The sequence below is a fragment of the Ostrinia nubilalis genome, chromosome 30 (genome assembly GCF_963855985.1).
Source record: "Ostrinia nubilalis chromosome 30, ilOstNubi1.1, whole genome shotgun sequence".
NCBI lineage: Eukaryota > Metazoa > Arthropoda > Insecta > Lepidoptera > Crambidae > Ostrinia > Ostrinia nubilalis.
In genome coordinates, this window is record NC_087117.1 from 5471518 (window position 1) to 5495425 (window position 23908).

The window sequence follows — 23908 nt, forward strand, 5'->3', positions numbered from 1 at the left end:
GCTCTGTCAGCCCAAACTGGTGCACCATAGCAAATGGAGCTTAAATAAGTGGCCGAATATATTACTCGGAGGATTTTAAACGTTAGACCCCACGTCGAGGTTGAAATGTGACTTAAGGCATAAAAATTCTTTTTAGCTTTTTCACCGATCTGTTTAATGTGCTCGACAAAACTAAAGTTTTTCTCTAAAATAAGTCCGAGATAGCAAACAGATTCCCGTTTTTTAACAGTTATTTCATTGAATTTAATGCGAGGCAAAACCTTAAGATTAGCACCGATTAAGTAGCACACTAGCAAATAATATATCACAGAATGACAAACTATCGTATCTTTCCTATGTCGTGTGTACCTAATATCTTGTCAAATATTGTCTCAACAACAACAAATTGTAAGCCCATTGTGAAGAAAATAAATATTTTTATTATTATTATTTTTTTATTATTAGTATAAAAATTGTCATATCTCCTAAACTATAAAACTTTAGTCATAGAAAGTAAGGTTCAATAATTAGCAAATGACCTCCTCTATACGCGTATTAGCTATGGCGGGTTCAGTTCCAGTCACCCTGTATAAAATGTTTTTTTTTTTCTCTAAAACCTTTATCCTGCCTTTGATCCTTCTGGATTATCACAATTTTATTTAGTTTTACTAGTTTAAAAGTTACTGCTGCTTTTACACTATGCGGAAATTAGCCGAGTCAAGTAAAAAAAACAGAGGAGTGGGGATGACATTCATTCATAATTCATCCCCACTCCACTGTTTTTTTTACTTGACTTGGCTAATTTCCGCGCAGTGTAAACGCAGCATACCACTTTTAGAAACACCCACAAAAACAAAAAGTTATCACTTAAGCTTTTATGTTCGGATACACAATACAACGCCTCTGTGGTCTAGTGGTAAGACTACCTGCTTCAGACGCAGAGGTCCCGGGTTCGATTCCCAGTGGGTGAAGATTTTTCTGTTCGGTTTGGTTGGTGGTAGGGCTTGTTCTAAGTCCGCCTGGCTAGCTACCACCATCTTACCTAAGCCTGTCGCCATAACAACAATGTTTACAGCATTGTTGTGTTCCGGCAGTTAGAGGTAAGATAGCCAGTTCCTCCGTGGTGAGGATTCCGGATGAAGCTCGCATCCACCTTCGGCCTGATCATCGCTTACCATCAGGTGAGATACAGGCCAAGAGCTTCCTCGTTGTGTATAAAAAAAACAGCATCCACAACAGTCCAGTGTAGTGTAGCAGTGTAGCAGTGAAAATGCATGTAACGAGCGCGTACTGAGACGCGTGAAAATTATCTCAAAAAGTGAAGCTACATTATTACTACTTACTTTACACATAAAAAGTGAATAAAAAAGCTTTTTCTGAGATTATACAGAATAATAAAATACAAAAGGGGGAAATAAACCCTAATCATGTTGGTTACAGGCAGAAGTTTTGGACGTGTATCCAATCTCAATTCTTTGGTGGACTGAAATACGTTCAAAAATTGAACGAGACGAGAACAAAATATCCATGAAGTGATTTCTGAATTTGAAATAACTTAATGAGTAACTAATTGAATAGCAATTTGGTTTTATAAAAAAAGAAATAATTTATAATAATTTAAATTTATACAGGTAAGATTTTTGATAAACTTCAATGTTGTAAAAAAGTAGTAGTTATATACTTAGTTTTGGAACGTACATCCCAGATTTTTGACAGACCGTCAGTTTATGTCAAAAAAACTGTCAAACACGTTTCCTATCTCGTGGAAAATACGTAAACAACCGAATTTTAAAGTGAAATAACTCTATAAAATCAAGAAAATAAATCCTTTTTTCAATATGAGTGTGCCAAGTAAGCGTACAACTGCAAGAACCGGTAATAAATATTGATAATTCGTAAAGAATGTAAAGAGATTTTTGTAGAGAAATCAAAACGAGTATTACATATTTTTCTTTTTATATTTTAGAAAGAATATCACCTAAGAGACCGAAAAAAGAATGTAGCTACAAGGAGAACTGTTTCCGACGGAATCCTACCCATTTTATGGAATACTGTCACCCTCATTGTAAGTTACAATAAATTTTCAAAATCAACAACCTTTTCACTTGTTTTGTTATAAAAAAAACCGCTTTAACTTCAATATTACTGCTTTTTAAAGTTAAAAGTACCTTTAAAACTAATGCTCAGTTATGATTTAATAGTTCTTATTTGAAGATGTGGGTAGTTTATCAAAATTATTCCCTTGCCCAATAAATTGACTTCATTTTCAGTTATAATTTTTTCCATTTAAACCAGATAGTAATCTTAATTTCAACATTTTGTATCGCATTGTATCTCATGCTGATAGCCAATAAATAAATATAATTTAGAATCTATGATATAGGATTCTTATTGGAAAAGTACTATACTCTCTATTTGCTCTATTTTGCGCTCACAAGCTCATATGATTGTGATTTTTATTGTTAACTAGCTGTTCCAGCAAACTTTGTGCTGCCTATATTCATCAGAAATAATGTACAATTCTATTTAATTGTGAAAAATAATGTATGATTCCAATGGTGAAAGAATTATTCAAATCGGTCCAACAGTTTTGGAACTTATTCATAAAAACAAATAATCAAATCCTTTCTGTCTATAATAGTAGTGTACATAGACTATAGTATAGATTAGCACCTATTCCTACATTACTCCTAATGTTAACTATCCAAACAATAGTTTTACTTTATTTTATAGTAGAAGGCATGGGTGTATCCAGCTTCTGGCCTAGAGGGGGGCAAGTCAAGCTGAAAATCAGTTTCAAGACAAGCCCTGGCGGTCTTGATGTGCGCTGAGCAGGTGCCTTTTTGTCAGAGGGGCACAAGCAGTTAATTGTCCACTTGTTTATTTCTCTCTGTTTTAATCTATGTCTTGCCTGCTTGTATACCTTTCTTGCAAATAAAAAGTTTTCTAAATTTTTCTATCTTTTAGGTCAGATAGTTTGACTTGGCTCCTTCAAAACGACTTACAAAGGGGAGGGGCAGCTCTCCCCTGCCCTCCTGTGTACGCCCATGATAGACGGTCAGATCTAAGTAACACGGGACTATTCCCACCTCCCGTTCCCACCGCTGCAACTTCTGTGTAGCCAGGATCTACAGCTTGACCGCCAATAACCCAACAAGTGAAGGCCAAGTTTGTAAGGCGGGTTTTAGAGTGAAACCTAGCAAGGGTGGATGCGGAGGCTATTAAGAGGTATGCCGCTTCGCTTGACTGGCAACCCGTTCTGGTGGCAGCATCGATCGACGCCAAAGTATCACTATTTAACTCGCTCGTTTTGTCCCTCTACGATGTACACGCGCTACTCCGTCCGGTTAAACTTAAACGGCCACCTGCGCCTTGGATCACCGAAGGGGTACGTATGGCTATGACTCGCCGTGACCGTGCCTTTCGAAGATTTAAACAGGTCCGCAGTGACAGCAACTGGAATAGCTTCAAGGCTGCCAGAAACCGGTGCAATCAGATGGTAAGATCAGCCAAACGGAGGTACATACATAACAATATCCATAATTCTTCTTCGGCCGATGTATGGAAGTTCCTCAAAGGACTTGGCATTGGCAAAGCTGACATTAAACTCTCAAACTCTCAATTTTCACCAGATGAATTAAATATTCATTTCTCTTCTGCTTCAACTTTGGACCCTGATGTCAAAAATAAAACTATTGCCGAGGTAACTACCACGATCCCTCTCGTCTCGACAACCTTCTCTTTTTCTGCAGTGTCAGTCGATGTAGTCAAGAAAGTCATACTGTCGATCAAATCACAAGCGGTTGGCTTCGATGGCATAGGCCGGTACATTATATCGATTCTGCTCGACTGCACTCTCCCTTTAATAACCCACATTATTAACTTCTCTTTAAGCTCTGGCACTTTCCCTACTTTATGGGGTAAAGCTTTCGTCATCCCTCTTCCTAAAATATCGAATCCCACCTTGCTCAACAACTTCAGACCTATCTCCATCTTACCCTTCCTTTCCAAAACTTTGGAAGCTGTTGTACACTCCCAATTCTCTAAGTTCATCTTCGACAACAATGTCCTTAGTCAGTTTCAATCCGGCTTCCGCCCTGGCCACAGTACCAGCACTGCACTACTGAAAGTGACTGAGGATATCAGAATAGGCATGGAACACGGTGAAGTGACACTGCTGGTATTGATTGACTTTTCCAACGCCTTTAATACTGTGGACCATGACGTTCTTCTGGCTGTTTTAACCCAACTCAATCTTACACCTACTGCAATTAACTGGTTTGCTTCCTACCTTCGTGGCCGCCAGCAAGCGGTCCGTATCGATAACTCTATTTCCCACTGGCGTGACTTGCTTACTGGCGTTCCGCAGGGTGGCATACTCTCTCCTTTACTGTTTTCTCTCTTTATAAACTCTATCACCTCCGGTATTGGCTCCTCTTGCCATCTATATGCAGACGATCTGCAACTTTACCGTCAATGCCACTTCAAGGACATCAACAGGGCTGTGGAGTATATTAATGCTGATCTTGATTACATTGCTGAGTGGTCTGGTCGATTTGGTGTAGCCGTCAACCCTAACAAGTGCCAAGCCATAATTATTGGAAGTCAGCGTCAAATATGTCACCTCAACGGTGTGCCACCGGTTAACTTCAATGGAGTTGACATTCCTTACTGTGCGAGCGTCAAAAACCTTGGCTTGCACTTGGACACCACGCTCAGCTGGAATGTACAGGTTGCGGAGGTCAGTCGGAAGGTTACAGCCACAATGCGCTCCCTCTGGAGGCTCAAAAACTTCCTCCCAACAAAAACGAAAATTTCCCTCATTCAAGCTCTTGTCCTCCCGATAATCGACTATGCCGACGTCTGTTACCCCGACCTGAATCAAGATCTACTTACAAAGTTGGATCGCCTTGTCAACAATGCCATTCGCTTTATTTTCTGTCTCCGTAAATATGACCATATCTCCGCTTACCGTTCCCAGCTTCAATGGTTGCCTCTCCCACTTCGACGCAAAGTCAGAATTCTCTGTACCCTTTTTTCAATTCTAAATGATCCCAACTCTCCTTCATATCTTAAGTCTCAGTTTAATCTTCTCAGCTCTACGCACTCACGTCAGCTCCGTTCCTCCAACAAGTCCGTTCTTTCCACCCCTCTTCACCGAACTGGTTTTCTCTCCGACTCCTTCCGTCTCCAGGCCATTAGGCTCTGGAACTCTCTGCCTGAAGAGACCAGGCAAGCGTCTAGTAAGTTTTCTTTTAAAAAATCTGTCCATAATCACTTCCTCCAAATGATCTCATCTTCATGAATTGTAATTTCAGTTTAACTCATTCATCTATTTTATGTATGTATTTATTTATTATATATTTTATATATTATTTATGTATGTAGCATATTTGTCTTTGTTTTTCTTTCCTGCACTAGAAGTACCGCCAAACAAATTTCTTTTCTGCTCAACCCAAAGGTAAACTGGTCGAGAATGCTTTAGTGCATTAAGTTCGCCTTATGTTCAAATTTATTTTGGCATAAAAGTTTAAATAAATAAATAAATAGAGTCGCGCTGACCGCACGCTGATCGTCGGCGCTGACAGATCAATATGTAGTAATTGAAGGGAATGTTCCTGAGTGACGCGGATCGCTCGGCGCCGACGTTTCATACATTTCGGCTGTCAGCGCTGACGGTCAGCGTGCGTCAGCGTGACTCTAAAACCAGCCTAAGGGAAAGTCAAACAGATCTATGTAGCAGCTTACTGACATTATTTCTTATTCTTCTCAGCACTTGCCATATGTTTGTCTCGAAGCGCTGGTAGGGCCCAAAAGATAAGGAGACATGTAAAGTGCCCCATAAGGGCTACCTTTTCTTTTCAACCGACTTCAAAAAAAGGAGGAGGTTCTCAATTCGACCCGTATGTTTTTTTTTCTATGTTTGTTACGCGATAACTCCGTCAATTATGAACCGATTTGAACAAATCTTTTTTCGGCGTATAGGTAATACCTCAAGGGTGGTCCCATTTAAATTTAATAATAAAAAAAACAACCCCCAAGGGTGGAAAATTGGGGATGAACTTTTTTATACGCAATATCTCCGCCGATTATAAACCAATTTGAACGATAATTTTTTTGTTGAATAGGTATTATCAAAAGGGTGGTTTCATGCGAATTTGAAGAAAATATTTCACCCCCAAGGGTGGAAAATTGGGGATGAACTTTTTTATACGCAATATCTCCGCCGATTATGAACCAATTTGAACGATTATTTTTTTGTTGAATAGGTATTATCAAAATTTTTTAATTTTTAGTTTTTTTTGTGTTCACGCATTTGAAGTCGGTTATATTTTTTTTTTAAAGTTATTTATATTTGACTTTCATAAGTGCCACTTCCTGTCATTGGGGGAGGCCTATGTTCAGCAGTGGACGTCCTGTGGCTGAAATGATGATGATGATGATGAAGTGCCACTTGTGGTCTAAACTGAATAAAAAATTTTGATTTTGATTTTATTATTGCAGTAGAATCAATATTAGACGAGTACGATGGCTGCGGCAGATTCAACATACCAGACCATTACAGCAACCAGCGTGGAATGATGATGGAACAGCTGCAAATTATGCTGGACAAGAAAACGTATGAGCCTGGGAATAAAGCTGTTAGTAGGTGAATGTTTTTTTATTACACAAGCTTCTGGGTAATTTTATAAAGTTTTTAGCCTATTCTTCATCTTCCTCGGTCAATTAATGATGAGGATCGCGATCTTATATAGTGTTTGTAGTGTTTGTATGTATGTACAAGATACAATACGCTGTCTCACGTACACAAGTGATAGGTAGTCACGTGACGTCGTTACGAGTGGGACGAGTCAGTCGTACGGCAGACGCCGGCGAGTACGGACGTGCCTCAGTAAGACACTTGGTGTGACGGTGAGCCAGTGTGCACATTTACGTACACTATAGTGTTCCTCCATAGAGTGCGGTCATAAGCTGTGTGGACCGCATGATGCAACTTGTGCAAACTGCGTCTGTATCCAATTTGATATCAATGTAAATAATCTTGTTACTATCATAGGGAGGTGATACCAGTTAATGCTTAAATTTTCTTTTCCCTTTTTATATCTGCAATCGACTTAGGTCATAATCAGATGTTTTGTCTTGCTTTTTTGTTAATGCTTAAAATAAAAACAAGACTTTTATGCACAAAACTGTCTTTCTTTCAGCTCCAGCACCATGCTACCATCTCTACCCACACAAACAGCAGGGCCATCTACCTCAAGAGTAGCTTCTCCACAGCCTGGACCAAGTGCACAGCCCGGACCAAGCTCACAGCCCGGTCCAAGCTCACAGCCCGGACCAAGCTCACAACCTGGTCCAAGCAGCTTAAGCAACGGCCACCGTCAACCGATCCCAAGCAGCATGACCCAAAACATGAACCAAGCTGGCCCAATCATGCCGAGCCCTGCAAAATTCGACGCATCACCGTACTATCATCAATACATTGGACCGCAATACAATTATTCGCTCCCAGGCCCCAATAATAATAATAATTCACCCAGCGGCCTTGCTATGCCTGGACCAAGTGCGTATAATAGAGAACCGAGCCATACTAGTCAAATGGTTACAAGTTCTGCTACTACTACGTCGAATGTTAATGTTCAAATGAATGCGAACGCTACAGTGAGACCGGCAAAGAGGTTGACTGATGAAGAGTACGCGATGACTATTGACAGTAAGTTGCACAATTTTATTTATATGCGACATCGACTAGGGGGCGTAGTGTGAGTTTCGTCAAACGCATTCGATATCCGACTAGGGGGCGTAGTGTGAGTTTCGTCAAACGCATTCGATATCGACAGCGTTAAAAATATATGAAGATTTTAGTTCTTGAAAGTTTCCGCTATGGGCGCTGTACAATCGGTCAAACATTTAATGTCACTTTTTTACGCAGTCGATATTGAAAGATTACCGTTTGAAGTAAGTAAACTCACTACGCAAATGCAAACTTTATAGAAAACGGCCTAGAACCATCATCATCAGCGTAGGCCAGTTTTTCTTCTTTTATTTTTGGCAACAACGTTTAGGAAACATGATGGCGCTTACATGCCGCCATCTTGTTGTCGACCGTGTTTCGACAGATGGCGCTTGGGTGCCGCCATCTTGTCGCTCGCCTGCCGCCTCAAGTTGGCTACCAAAGTCTGATCCAAGTGCCCCCAACTTGCTGTTTGACCCAGGTGGGGGGCCAAATCAGATCTTTTTAGGGACCTCCGTTCTTAGACACTTGCAATTAGCCCAATCTGTATCGTGACACCGCCATTTTGCCGCTAGCGTCACACCGCCATCTTGTTGACGACCGTGTTTTGACAGATGGCGTTAGCATGCCGCCATCTTGTTTTTAAGACTGTGTTTGACTACTATCTCTCTATAGATGACCCACGCTGAACTGTCCCGTCAAACTCAATGACAGGGGGGCGCTACCATCGTTCAACTATATGGTTTCCAACATGGCAAAAATCTGAACCAGCGATCCGGCATTGACGGTGGCGCCCCACTGTCAATGTCATCGACAGGACAGTCCAGTATTTTGGAACTATATCTACCAGACTCCACCTACCGCCCCATGGTCGCGCCCGGGCGGTCCGCGGAAGAGTTCCTGAAGGTAGTCCGGCCGCGCGGCAAGATGGCCGACAAACACGCCGCGAGCGCGCCCTACCATGTCTTCTATACCGCCATCTCTTCTTCTTTTCCTCTACCCTTAAAGGCGGCGATAGAGACGGTAGACCGCAAACGTTTCTTGACTTTAGGCTAGCGAGAAAGAGACAGGAGACAGCTGTCTTTATGGTAATATATGTAAAGACGCGCGACAGTAATCAGAGTCGCGTCTCAGGTCGACAAATCGATAGTGAGTCCTCACTTTCTTGACGAGTTCTGTCTCGTAGATTCTGTATCGCGCCGCTAAATGGCGCTAGTGTGCCGCCGCCATCTTGTTGATGACCGTGTTTTGACTAATGGCGATTGCGTGCCGCCATATTGTTGTCTTTAGTATCTGTATCACACCGCCAGCTGGCGCTAGTGTGACTCTGCCATCTTGTAGACTGTGTTTTGACAGATGGCGTTGGCGTGCCGCTATATTGTTGGCTTGATTGATGGCGATTGCGTGCCGCCATCTTGTTGACGACGTGTTTTTACAAATGGCGCTGGTGTGCCACCATCTTCTTTTGACTTCCATCTATCTCTTTATTTACCAGACTCCACCTACCGCCCCATGGTGGCTCCCGCGCGGTCAGCGGATGAGTTTCTGAAGGTAGTCCGGCCGCGCGGCAAGATGGCCGACAAACACGCCGCCAGCGCGCCCTACCATATCTTCTATACTACTATCTCTTCTCCTCTACCATTAAAGGCGGCGGTTCTTGATGTGACAGAGACAAAAGACCGCAACGTAGTTTTGATTTTAGGCGAGCGAGAAAGAGACAAGAGACAGCCGTCGTGTTAAGACGCTCAAATAGTTTATTACAGGGTGTCTTCTCAGTCTCAGGTTGACGCATCGACTTCAAATCGGCGCTTTCTCGCTGAATTCTTCCTCGTAGTTTCTGTATTGTACCGTTAGATGGCGCTAGCAAGCTGCCACCATCTTGTCGACCGTGTTTTGACAGATGGTGCTGGCGTGCAGCCATATTGTTGTCTTGATAGATGGCGATTGCGTGCCGCCATCTTGTTGACGACGTGTTTTTACAAATTGCGTTGACGTGCCTCCCTCCCTCCACTATAGGTGGTGGAGGAGGCTTATAGTCCAGCAGTGGACTGTAAAGGGTTGTTGATGATAATGTTAACGTGCCGCCATTTTGTTTAAGACCGTGTTTTGACTTCCATCTGCGACATAATTATGTATTTATTTAAAACAGATTCCACCTACCGCCCCATGGTCGCGCCCGGGCGGTCCGCGGACGAGTTCCTGAAGGTAGTCCTGCCGCGCGGCAATATGGCCGACAAACACGCCGCGAGCGCGCCCTACCATATCTTCTATACCGCCATAACGGACTCGAAAGAGACGCACGATCAGCCTTACTCTATCACTTTCTTGGGTAAGTCAAATTATGTTTTATTTATAAAGATAAATAGGTTTTAACCAAGTTGACAGTAAAACAACCCAGGACCGAGCCGCCTGGAGACGCAAGACGCGGAGGGCCGACCCCAAATAAAATGGGAATGGGCCAGGCAAAGTAGTAGTAAAGACTAGCGGCCGCCCGCGACTTCGTACGCGTGGATCCCGTTTTACCCCCTTCATCTATCTTACGCGGTTTAGATTTTTTCATACAAATGTTTTTTCCCGCTAACTCCCGTACCCGTGGGAATTTTGCAATATCCTGTTGTAACTAAGCTTTAAGTTTACTAAGATACCTGCATGCCAAATTTCAGGCGTCTAACTTATGCAGTTTAGATTTTTCATACAAAAGGTTTTTCCCGCTAATTCCCGTTCCCGTGGGAATTCCTAAGTATTCTATAACCTGCCCAGGAGTACGAAGAATAATTTTACCAAATTTCGTTAAAATCCGTTGAGTAGTTTTTGTTTCTAAAAGGAACATACAGACGGACAGACAGACAGACAGACAGACAATAATTTTACTGATTGCATTTTTGGCATCAGTATCGATCACTAATCACCCCCTGATAGTTATTTTGAAAATATATTTCATGTACAGAATTGACCTCTCTACAGATTTATTATAAGTATAGATAAATAGGTTTTGTCTGCGTGAGTTTCGATAAAGCCAATAACGCGAGTGTTCCCGTTTCGAAAATCGGAAAAAAAATCTCATGTCCTTTCCTTGGACTGTAATTATTTCTATGTATATCAAAGTTCATCTAAATTGGTTCAGGGGTTTCCAGGATTCAGCACACTTATCAACCCGGATAGGGATCGTAACCGTATCAACTCGAGGCGGTCAGTATTCTTTGTGTAATAAATAATAAATAAATAATTTTTGCAATTGCGTTTCACCGTGTGTTCTGGGCCTTATCCGCACCGGTAAAGTAAACGCCTCGCAGTTGACAGCGCGAAAAGCGATACGGTGTTGATCCCTTTCCGAGTTTATAAGTCTGCTATGACCTTAGGCAAGCATGCCTTCGCAATACAATATGTTTTGATTTAAATCATGATTTAAATCACGATTTTTATTGCATGATATTTTTTATAAAATCACTGATTTAAATCAATATCCGAAAATGGAATTAATGCAACACTGGGAGTGCATATTAATCAACCAACTATAATGTTCGAAAACAATGTTGATTTAGGTGTTCATGTGTGAAATAGCCGTTTTGTATGAAAAATTGGTAAAAAAATATTTTTCCATAGATTTTCTTTTTGCGAAAAAAAAAAAAATTGATAATTGTATTAAGATATCATGATTTTGTAATGGAAACGGACACCACTTAAGACGAGCTGTTTTTGACGAAAGTTTTTTCTTGTTTCAGTAAAAATATGACATACCATCTTACACAATTTACTTTTTTTGGCTTGTTCCTAGTACTATACCTCAGTTGTACCTAAATAAACATGTTTTCCGCATGAAAAACCAAGGCAATGATTGATCAAATAAATCAATATAAATCAAAAAAATCACGATTTTTTCAAAAAACATCTGATTTTTTTGATTAAAATAAAAAAAAAACATGATTTTTTTCCACCCTGTTTGTAGCTCAAAAAATAAAGATGCATATTTAAAATTTTATGTTTATAACTGTCTTTCTCACAACTATAGCTGAGGTACGGAAGGGTCTTCTTTATTACGTCAAATGTCAGCGTGACTTCAGATTTGTATGCTTTGTCATGCCATAAATGTCAAATCACCCCTCCCGTGCCTCTTCCATACCTCAGACACTATCTCAGAAGAGCTAGACATACAGGGTAACTTTGAAATCCTTGGCATCCTTTTAAAATAAGACTTTTCTGAGACTCTAGTCTGACTCTACTATGAGACAAATTAAATGAGTTAAAGTTTCAATATTTAAAATCTTGTTCAGACGACAGACTTTTAAAATTGTCTGAAATAAAGAATTTTTATTTATTTTTTATTTATTAATACTGTGGCATCTTAATCCGATGTATTAAAAGTGTTATTTTGCTACGTGTTATAAAGGCTAATGTGCTGTTGACTGTACAATAGTTTTAAACTCTATAAGTATAGTACTAATACAAATACATAGTAAAAAAATTACAAAATATCTCATTGGATGCGTCTCATATTTGGGGAATGCACTATGTATCATGAGAAGAGTCTTAGGAATATTAAAATGATGCCAACAATTTCAAAGTCAAAGTCGAAGTATTTATTTGCAAGAATAGGTACAATGGTTTAGGTGTTTTTAGGTAAAGTGCTACTATTCTGCTTAACAATATCAGCATGCAAAATTTCAAAGTCACCCTGTATAAACAAAACATTTTTTCACCATTCCATTCCAGAACTCCTAGACTACAGTCTAGGCGAGCTAAAAGCCTCCCTCCAAATCAACTTCATGGTGGAACCGGGCTGGTTGCTAGCTCAATATTACTTCGCTGGGTTCAGTGCTAAGAGACTGACCATATTGTACGGCGACGAAAGCACTGGCAACGATATTCGCAGTTTGAGGGACAAGAAACCGCATATTGATACCCATTATGTGTCGATGCCGACCCCTTACGGGAAACACCACACGTGAGTAGAGAGATAAACGGTAGACAGTATACAGGTCGACAGATTGACAGTATACAGGTTGACAGATCGACAGTTTGACAGATTATCAGTAACCAGATGACAGTCGACAGATTGACTTCGACACAGAAGTTGACAGACTGACATTAGAAAAGTTGACAGATTGACTGTAGCCAGATCGATCGGCAGTAGACTGGTGGACAATAGACATACAACTATGAAAGACAGTAGCTGAGTGGAAAAGATAGTACCATCTAGGTTCAGCGCCAAGCGACTGACCATATTGTACGGTGACGAAAGCACTGGCAACGATATACGCACTCTGAGGGATAAGAAACCGCATATATATTGATACCCATTATGTGTCGATGCCTACGCCCTATGGGAAGCACCACACGTGAGTAGACAGCTAGACACTTGACAGATTCATAGTAGACTGATTGACAGTTGATAGGTTAACACTAGATAGAATGATAGTGGACAGATTGACAGTTGACCGATTGTCATTTGACAGATTTACAAATGTCAGATTGACAGTTGACAGTTTAACCATAGACATTGACAGTAGATAGATTGACAGTAGACAAGTTGACAGATTAACAGTAGCCAGATTGATGACAGATTGACAGTCGACAGAGACAGTAGATAGGTTTCCAGTTGACAGATTGACCGTTGTCAGATTGTAGTAGATAGAGACAGTAGACAGATTGAAAGTAGCCAGATTGACAGATTGATAGATGACAGATTGACAGCTGACAACTGACAGAGGATAGTTGACAGTGATGACAGTTGACAGTAGCCAGATTTATGACAGATTGACATGACACATCGACAGTAGACAGACAGTAGCCAGATTGGTAGAGAAAGACAGTACACAGACATAATTATAAAAGACAGTAGCTAGGTAGAAAGCAAAAGACAGTACTAGTTCGCGGGGTTCAGTGCCAAGCGACTGGCCATATTGTACGGGGACGAAAGCACTGGCAACGATAACACACTCTGAGGGATAAGAAACCGCACATCGATACCCATTATGTGTCGATGCCGACGCCCTATGGGAAGCACCACACGTAAGTTGAAGATGGCTACTTAGTTGACAGTTAACAGGTTGATATTTGACAGTTGACAGATTGACATTAGATAGATTGACAGGAGACAAGTTGACAGATTGACAGAAGACAGATTGACAGTTGACTTATTGACAGAAGACAGATTGACAGTAGCCAGATTGACAGTTGACCGATTGACATTTGACAGTAGACAGACAGTAGCCAGATTGACAGTTGACCGATTGATATTTGACATAATTGACAGTAGACAGACAGTAGCCAGATTGACAGTAGACTGTTTAACAGTAGACAAACAGTAGATAGATAAACAGTAGACAGACAGTCAATAAATAGATAGACAGTTGCTAGATAGATAGTAGACAAATAGACAGTACATAGAGAGACTGGAGACAAGGTATACATTAGTAAGGTAGAAAGACAATAGATCAGAATAATAGAGAGAGACCAGCCAGACTCATTTTATTAACCCGTTCGTTTCAGTAAGCTAATGCTGCTATGCTATGAGGACGGCTCGATACGGGTCGTGGTTTCCACAGCAAACCTATACATTGATGACTGGGAAAACAGAACGCAAGGGTGAGTAACTTTATCTTTAACTAGCAGTCGCCCGCGACTTCGTACGCGTGGATCCCGTTTTACCCCCTTAGGGGTGGAATTTCGTAAAATCCTTTCTTAGCGGATGCCTACGTCATAACATCTACCTGCATGCCAAATTTCAGCCTGATCCGTCCAGTGGTTTGGGCTGTGCGTTGATAGATCACTATGTCAGTCAGTCAGTCAGTCGTCAGTCCTTCAAGTCAAACCTTTGAGTTATACAGTGTGAGTCACGTTAAAGTGTACATATGAAAATAGATGAAACTAGACCTGTTTTTATCGACAAAAAAGAGGTCAAAAAATTTTTGAGATTTTTTTTTAATTTTTTATAGAATTTTTTTTCTTCCAATTACTTATTGTAAAGAAAACGTAATAACTTTTAAACTAAGCGGTAGATCCTGATAAAATAAAAACAGTAATAATGCTAAATAATAGGCGATACTAAAAAAATACATAAAATACACAAAAAAGGACAACAAATAATAAAAAATGATACTTTTTGAAAAAAATCTGCTTTAAAATTCGTGTTTTTTTGGTTATTTGATAAATTTCTCCAAAAAATGCCCCTATAACCGGTGGTTTTTATTATTTTTTATTGTTCTCAACCGTATTATCTTTGTAAAACCAAAAATCGCATGTCTCTATCCCTATCACAACATTTGCTATGATCGTTTGAACAAAGGCCTGCCACAAAATTATTCTCCGCTACAGGTAGAGACAATTTTAATTTTAACTAAAATGCTTATTTTACTTCGAAATCTTTTGTTTTTATTTGAAATCTAACTTGTCTTTATCAAGGAGGAAGGCGCGCCCGGAGAGGCTTAGTTCAAACGATCATTGCAAACGTTGTGATAGGGATAGAGACATGCGATTTTTGGTTTTACGAAGGTAATACTATAGAAAATAATACAAAGTAATAAAAACCACCGGTTATAGGGGCATTTTTTGGAGAAATTTATCAAATAACCAAAAAAACACGAATTTTAAAGCAGATTTTTTTCAAAAAGTATCATTTTTTATTTATTATGTGTATTTTATGTATTTTTTTAGTATTGCCTGTTATTTAGCATTATTACTGTTTTTATTTTATCAGGATATACCGCTTAGTTTAAAAGTTATTACGTTTTCTTTACAATAAGTAATTGCAAGAAAAAAAATCTATAAAAAATTTAAAAAAAAATCTCAAAAATTTTTTGACCTCTTTTTTGTCGATAAAAATAGGTCTAGTTTTATCCATTTTCATATGTACACTTTAACGTGACTCACACTGTATACTAGGTGGAATTTTGTAATGCCACCCGGAGAGAAAGTACTCTTAATACTGAAGATAGAAAATTTTACTCAAAGAAAACATTCCTTTATTTTTGAAAAGAAGAAGCATTCAAAGATTCCCAAATTTTTTCCAAAATTCACCACCACCATACCATTTAATTTTGGTGACATTACAAAATTCCACCCTGTATATTTAGAAGTTGAGTATAGACTAGGCAGGGGGGCCTCCAAACTACGGCCCGCGGGCCATAACAGGCCCGCCGCAACTGCCATCAATCCGGCCCGCGACAGCTTAAGTCTAAGCCTATGTTTGCATAGGTGGGCAGAAAAAATAAAATTGCTATGGCGCTTGCAACATACCGAAAAAAATATTATGGCCCCAAGGCTTCAAAGTTTGGAGACCGTTTGAAGTTGTTGTTAAAAAGTAACTACTTTCCCTCTGTCTCCTCAGCCTATGGTTCAGCCCGAGCTGCCCCGAACTCCCCAAAGAGGCGATGCCCCACGACGGGGAATCCCCGACGATGTTCAAGAAGGCCCTCCTTCGGTACCTGAACCATTACCACTTGGCAAGCTTAGCGTATTACGTGGACAGGGTGAAGCGATGCGACTTCAGTCATATCAAGTAAGTTTCATCATCATCATCATCAACATCAGGTTATGTAACCGCTTCTGTAGTCTGGTGGTCTTTTCTTTTCTTTTCTATTCTTTTGTTTTGTTTTTTTTTTACTTTATTTTTCTTTTCTTTTCTTTTCTTTTCTTTTCTTTTCTTTTCTTTTCTTTTCTTTTCTTTTCTTTTCTTTTCTTTTCTTTTCTTTTCTTATCTTTTCTTATCTTTACCCTTCTTTATTAGGCAGGCCTCCCACTAGGTGGACCGACGATCTGGTAAAGGTCGCGGGAAGAACCTGGATGCGGGCAGTGCAGGACCGTTCATTACGGAAAGCTTTGGGGGAGGCCTTTGTCCAGCAGTAGACGTAATTTTGCTGAAACGAACGAACGAGTGAACCCTTCTTTTTAATTTTCTTGTCCTTACTTTTCTTTTCTCATCTCATTCCAGCGTGTTCCTAGTCGCATCAGCTCCCGGCTCCCATTTCGACGTAGATTGGGGCATGACCCGCGTGGGGTCACTATTGAGGCAGCACTGTGCGGTGCCCGCCGCTGAGAATAATCAGTGGCCGCTTCTGGCTCAAGCTAGCAGTATAGGCAGCTTCGGGAAGGAGCCCAAGGTAAACTAGTCCTTAGTGTTTACTACATAAGGTCGAAAATTCTCTAGCAATGCCATGGATAATAAGGTCTAAAGTTCCGTAACAAATGACACGCGAAAAGCTAGCAGCTTCGGAAAGGAACCCATGGTATGTTGACCCTTATTCCAAACTGCATAAGGTGTAACATTCTGTAATAATTACACGTCGCCTCGCGTTGTAACTATGTATATGGTGAAGAATTTCGTCCAAAGTCATAGAGGTACTGGTGGCGCGTTCGGGAAAGACTCGCTCACCATCCGAGGGTGCCCAAGATCAAACCCAAGGTCAAAAAATACAAAAATGTTAGAATTTGTTGTAAATTGTGTAAAAGCGCCATCTGTTATTAAAAAACTAAAGATGCGCTTGCATTGAAAATTTAAGGATATATTTCCGCCCCTCTTGCTCAAAGCAAAATGGCGATAAGTGTGACAGAGATAGAGATAAATAGGCAAGGTCCCTCTCTAAATATGGAAGGGAAAAGAATCTTCTAGATTGAGGGGAACATTCTAGAAACTAGAACTACGAAGGGAGAGAAAGCTAACCAAGTTGTATAATGGTGTGACAGAGATATAGTCTGGTCCGGGAGCACGTAGAATTTTGTCCAATGACCCCAAGCTACCCATCCTTATCGCTCGCGCGTAATTATGTTGCTGTCGCACTCGCACACTCACTGCGGGCGCCCGTCCCACAGTCGCGACAGCAATATAATTACGCGCGAGCGATAAGGATGGGTAGCTTGGGTTCATTGGACAAAATTCACTATTGAGGCAGCACTGTGCGGTCCCCGCCGCTGAAAACGACAAGTGGCCACTACTGGCTCAAGCTAGCAGTATAGGCAGCTTCGGGAAGGAACCCAAGGTAAATAGTCTCTATTTGAATTGAGTAAGGTCGAAAATTCTGTAGCAAAATAATATTTCGTTGCGAATGCTAGTAGGCAGTTTTCTGGAAGGTGAGCTGATCTTTATTCAAACTGCATAAGGTCTACATTTCAGTAGCACACTCTTCGTGGCTCACCATGATATATCATAACCATATGATGGGCTTTTTCGAACGAAGCAGTTGAGGTACTAGTGGCGCGTTCGGAAAAAAGTCGCTCACCATCCGAGGGTGCCCAAGATCAAATCCCAAGAAAATTTCCAAATTGTATGAAAGCGCCATCTGTTATTAAAAAACTAAAGGCAGCTTCGGGAAGGAGCCCAAGGTAGAATAGTCTCTATTACTTACGGGATACGGCTTAAAATTCCATATCAAATGTATCAAGAACTTCGGAAGGGATCCTAAGGTAAAATAGTCCTTAATGGTCACGGAATAAGGTCGAAAATTCTGTAGCAATGCCATGGAGAATAACTTCTAAAGTTCTGTGACAAATGACACGCAAAAAACTAGCAATTTGGCGGCTTCAAGAAGGAGCTCAAGGTGTTTATTGTAATGGAATAAGGTCGTTATTTCAAATTCGAAGAGAATTTACAAAAATATGAAAATTAGTGATAGTGAAGAATTTCCTATACGTTTAGCACGTATGGGAGCGACACGTGGCCTCTACTCCAGAACCTTACTGCCCCATCGGCCGTCAGTTCTGCGTACTATGTGCCCTGCCCATTGCCACTTCAGCTTGCTAATCCGTCGGGCTTTGTCAGCGACTTTAGTTCGTTTACGAATCTCCTCATTTCTGATTCGATGATGATGACGTAGGCCGCTACCAATCGATCAACATGGAAAGCATTGGGGGAGGCCTATGATCAGCAGTGGACGTTCTATGGCTGAGATGATGATGATGATGATGTCATTTTATTGTTCACAGTTATGGCTGACTGGAGACTTTCTTCACCAGTTCACGAAAATAAAGAATCAGCCGCAAGCGCTGTCCCCGCAGCCGGAATTGAAGCTTATCTACCCGTCTTTAGGTAGGATTTTGGTTGGCAAATAATATTTGTATTTCAAAGCTAATTTGTAATGTCCCCAATTCATTCGCCTTTCATCTCTAGTCCACACTCCAGTTACGTTCCATTTTCATTCCAGCTGATGTGCAATTTGGTATCGCGGTAAAATTCACGCGCAAACAGACGAAACAACGGATTTAAGCACTTTCCATTAAAAGTCCGAACACCTTATTTATTAAACTAAAATTACTAAAACATAGCAAATGTTCGTGAAGCGTTTGAATTGCGTTTGAAATAAGTAGCATTCTGACAGGTTTTATGTTAAGGCGTAGTTGCGCTCCGCTCCGTTACAGCTTCATTTGAACTAGCTGTCAAAACGACACCGCGATACGGTTTTGTCAAAACAGCTGTTCGTTCGTCGTCCAGTTGCGTGGCAGTTACAGGGCAGATATGTACCATCCTAGACTGCATCTCACTTAACACCAGGTGCGATTGCGGTCAAATACCTGCCTTGTCTAGCATAAAAAAAATAGTTGAAAATTTTTAGCACTATTGGGGCCCTGTTCTGTTCAAAATGAAGTCCGTCAGTGCACTTTCCCGCATTGACCTTATTATATAAAATTGATGCGTCCTTTTGACAGAAAACGTGCGGCAATCGCACGACGACTTACTCGGCGGCGGTTGTCTGCCGTACGCCGCTAGCGCACACCAAAAGCAACTGTGGCTAAATAGTTTCCTATAGTGAGTATACTGCATCAAATTCTAATTCTTTATTACAGGTCTAAAGCCCGGTCTGTAAGCACGTAGAATTTTGTCCAATGACCCCAAGCTACCCATCCTTATCGCTCGCGCGTAATTATATTCCTGTCGCGACTGTGCGACGGGCGCCCGCAGTGAGTGTGCGAGCGCTACAGCAACATAATTACGCGCGAGCGATAAGGATGGGTAGCTTGGGGTCATTGGACAAAATTCTACGTGCTCGCGGGCCAGACTATAGCTGGAGGGGGGAGGTCGAACCTTAACTCCGAACTCCTATGTTCTTCTGATTAATTTCGTTGCGGGTCCAATGACAGTTTAACTTTCCCCCGGGAAAAACTTGGCCTTCGCTGTTTGGGTTTTGGCGGTCAAGCTGTAGATCCTGGCTACACAGGAGTTGCAGCGGTGGGAACGAGAGGTGGAAATAGACCTGTATGTATTGGTCTAGCTCTTCACCTGGGTGATATCAACTGTGTGAATAAAGTTCAATTTTTAATGTCCTCATATCACCTCGGAACCATATCACCCATATTAGATATAAGTCCATGTAGTGTATGTATATCGATATAGTATCAAGTCGAAAGTATTCGACCAATGTGTGTTGCCAGTGATGGTATACGGAGCTGAGACGTGGTCGCTTACTATAGGCCTCATAAGAAGGCTCAAGGTCACCCAAAGGGCGATGGAGCGGGCTGTGCTCGGAGTTTCCCTGCGTGATCGAATCAGACATGAGGAGATCCGCAGGAGAACCAAAGTAACCGACATAGCTCGCAGAATTGCTAAAATCAAGTGGCAGTGGGCGGGGCACATAGCTCGTAGAGACGATGGCCGTTGGGGCAGGAAAGTTCTCGAGTGGCGACCACGGGCTGGAAGACGTAGCGTGGGCAGGCCTCCTACTAGGTGGACCGACGATCTGGTGAAGGTCGCGGGAAGAGCCTGGATGCGGGCAGCGCAGGACCGTTCATTGTGGAAAACCTTGGGGGAGGCCTTTGTCCAGCAGTGGACGTCATTTGGCTGAAAACGAATACATCACAGTCCACAAGATATTTGGTGAATGAAATGAATTTGATTTGACATCCTTATTTCTTCTCCAGCCAATGGAAAGCAACGCACACACACCGTAACAAAGCGATGCCTCACATAAAAAGCTACACACGGACCTCTCCGGACAACAAGCGGGCCGCGTACTACATACTGACGTCTGGAAACGTGAGCAAAGCGGCTTGGGGGTCCATTAACAAAGGAAACGCTGCCTTAAGGGTCATGAGTTATGAAGCTGGAGTGTTATTCTTGCCTAAATTTGTTGTAAGTATTACATTTTTTGAAAATGAATAATAGTGGGCCTAATCCTTGAGGTGCTCCTGTCTGAGGTTATACAGCTCAGGGCCTAATATAGAGCCTTGCGTAACACCTAAAACTACACATGAACCTCTCCGGACAACAAGCGGGCAGCGTACTACATACTGACTTCTGGGAACATGAGCAAAGCCGCTTGCAAAGCAAAGAGCAAAGTTATGAGGCTGGAGTGCTTTTCTTGCTTAAATTTATTGTATTTCAATTTTTGATAGTATAATAGTGGGCCTAAAATAGTTCCTTGGGGTGCTCCTGATTGAAGCTAACCTAAGGATATAAATGGATTTTTCGATAAGGGTACGCTGGGAGTCATGAATTTTGGAGCTGGCGTGCTACGTGCTTTTCGTACTCTTATTCACAAGGTAGATAGAGTACTTCATAAAGGCAGCAGGAAGGCAGGAAGGGAAAGACACAGGCCATTACCAACCGGCTTATCTGGAAATCATTGGAGGAGGCCTATGTTCAGCAGTGGACGTCCTGTGGCTAAAATGATGATGAGAGTGATTTTCATTCCTACATTTGATTTGTTGTAGCGAGCCTAAAATAGCTCCTTGCGTAATACCAAACTTCCATTCGGGATATCAAAGTCCACAAGAGTAGTCCACATGCAGTGCCCGACAGGGTCCATAATTGTATCTTACCTTACCAATAACACCTTTTGTAAACATTATGGAAGCAATAAACTATTGAGTATTGAGTAACTTAATTTTAATGTATAGTTAAAAATAATACCGTGCCCAAAATAACTCCCTGCGATGTCCCTTAAGATTAAGGTTATAAAGTGGAGGGCTTAACATAGAACCTTGCGGAACATCTTAGGATATCAATGACACTAGGAATAAACATATAAACATCATTCCTTCCTAACCCGTCTGGGAGTGTAGACCAAATCCTTTATTTGCCTCTGGTCAATTATTTATAGCCACGATAGCCGAGCGGTGAAGGGGTCGGGCCGACTCGAGATCCGAGGAACGCGGGTTCGAAACCAACCGCCGCTCGACTATTGTGGTGAGCCCACTCGTACCACAAGCTTATTTAGCTTACCACGAGGGGCTAACGGGACTATTAGTAATTTGTGCAATACCAGGCCTGTTCATCTCCGCGAGTTTACATCGAAAACAAAACACGCACGATGGCCCCCTACAGGATACTATTCGACAAGGCCTCACATACGAGCGAACATTGACTCATGCACGCGTATTCTTGTGTATGATGGAAGAAAATAAAAAAAATGGTGTACTAAATACTGTGCAGTATTTAACTGCCTAAATAATAATAAAAACACAGAATGTACTTTTTTAAGTTGCCTCAAGACACTGAGAGGTAAATAAGTAGTTAATATTTATTCATGATAATTCCTGCCAAATCATGTATTTCCTCCGCCATTTTCCGCAGTTTGGCACCTCACGTCACATCATTTTACCGAAGTCAGCCCTATAGCTTCGGCGCAGTGCCGATCACTGACGTTTGTCAACAAAATGGTGCTTAACTCTTGAGACAGGCTAAATTACACCATATTGTTAATGACATTGAGCATACATTTTTTTAAATACCTTCGCGAAGTAAAACTTCTGTACGTAGTAGTTATTCTGTGATAATACTGACTGCCTCGAGTTGATACGGCTACGATCCCTTTCCGGGTTGATAAATGTGCTACGTCCTTAAATAGATGGTGATGATGATTATACCTTTTTTTTTCAGATAAATGAAGACTTCTTCCCCCTAGAGCCTGGTGCAAAAAACCGTCTCATCATCCCATACGACATCCCTCCCACTAAGTACACCAGCGATATGTCCCCATGGGTCTCTGATTACTTACGTTAAATGCTGAATATTGTCAGAGTAAATACAAATGAGTAGGTCATCTTCATAGAAACGCACCGAGCGCGGTTTGTATGTGAGCGCGCCAATACGTATGCGGCGCGCACACACACACTGACAAAATTCGGCGCAACTCCCCGCTCATATTATTATACTTATACATAATATACTGTGCCGCTAATCCCCGCTAAATTATGTCAGTGTGTGCGTGCGCACCGCATACGTATTGGCGCGCTCACATACAAACCGCGCTCGGACTCGCCTTCATAGAAACGCACCGCCGCACTCGGTGCGTTTCTATGAAGATGACCTACTCATTTGTATTTACTCTGATAATGTTGCCAAATGATCGATAGTGTGATTAAAAATCGATAGTGTATTGATTAGAAATCGATACTTCAAATGGGGCCAAAATTAATCGATATTATTGCTTTGAAAGGCCGTTTTAATCGATCATAAAGTTATTTGAGGGTAGGGGCATTAAATTGATAATCGATTTTTCGGCAACACTACGGCTGACGGCACATCAAGCTTGACACGTGCCTCGACACTTGTTCGATGGACCGACGACCTCAAAAAATTATTAACTGAACTGTATAGTTGTAAAATATAATGTTCATAATATGTGACTGTACTATCTTTTATTTTCTTGGTATTTTTTTTTTCTTTTGACTGACTTCAAAAAGGAGGAGGTTCGACTGTGTTTTTAATCTTTGGTTTTTTAACATTTTAATTGATTTTTCTCTTTCCCTTATTATAAGGAAAGTAAATCTCCAGTAGAATACCACGATTTCTCGCTTTTTTCGTCAACCTTTTCAAGTACTTTATTGAGGTCGTCGGTCCGTCGAGCAGGGTCCTACACTACGTTTGACTATTCGAGAATCTGTGACCCGTTTTTTTGTTTTAGGAATTTAAGTTAATTTAGCGCCAGTTTTCCCACAGCTTCCTTTCAAGTCCCTGATAAACTTATCTAGCAGATAAATTAGAACTTGGTTTCACTGGTTAATATTAAACTAATTGTTATTTATAGTAGATAGCTGACTGTAGTCTCTGACAAACTATCAGGGACTTATCTGTCAGATAAATTATATAATTTACTTTCACAAGTGTTATTGATAGAGACCGACAAGGTAATCAATCTAATGCAATCTTTATTTATAAGATAACTGTCTGAATGTTTATCAGGGACTGGGAAACTGGCAGTTAAAGTTATAAGCTACGCTTTATCTTGTAATATGACAGGGTATTAAATGCCGTATGTATTGTAA

General features: G+C 41.1%; 1 protein-coding gene across 1 annotated transcript; it reads left to right on the top strand.

Moving 5' to 3' along the window:
* Positions 1 to 1742: 1742 nt before the first annotated feature.
* Positions 1743 to 22853, top strand: LOC135085851 (probable tyrosyl-DNA phosphodiesterase). The gene is made up of 13 exons (XM_063980635.1): positions 1743 to 1854; positions 1946 to 2044; positions 6484 to 6628; positions 7185 to 7693; positions 9864 to 10043; positions 12425 to 12656; positions 14204 to 14299; positions 16041 to 16211; positions 16644 to 16812; positions 18632 to 18734; positions 19352 to 19451; positions 20561 to 20771; positions 22521 to 22853. The coding sequence occupies exons 1-13, from the start codon at positions 1818 to 1820 to the stop codon at positions 22641 to 22643; spliced, it is 2175 nt and encodes a 724-aa protein (XP_063836705.1). The 5' UTR covers positions 1743 to 1817; the 3' UTR covers positions 22644 to 22853.
* The last annotated feature ends 1055 nt before the right edge of the window (positions 22854 to 23908 follow it).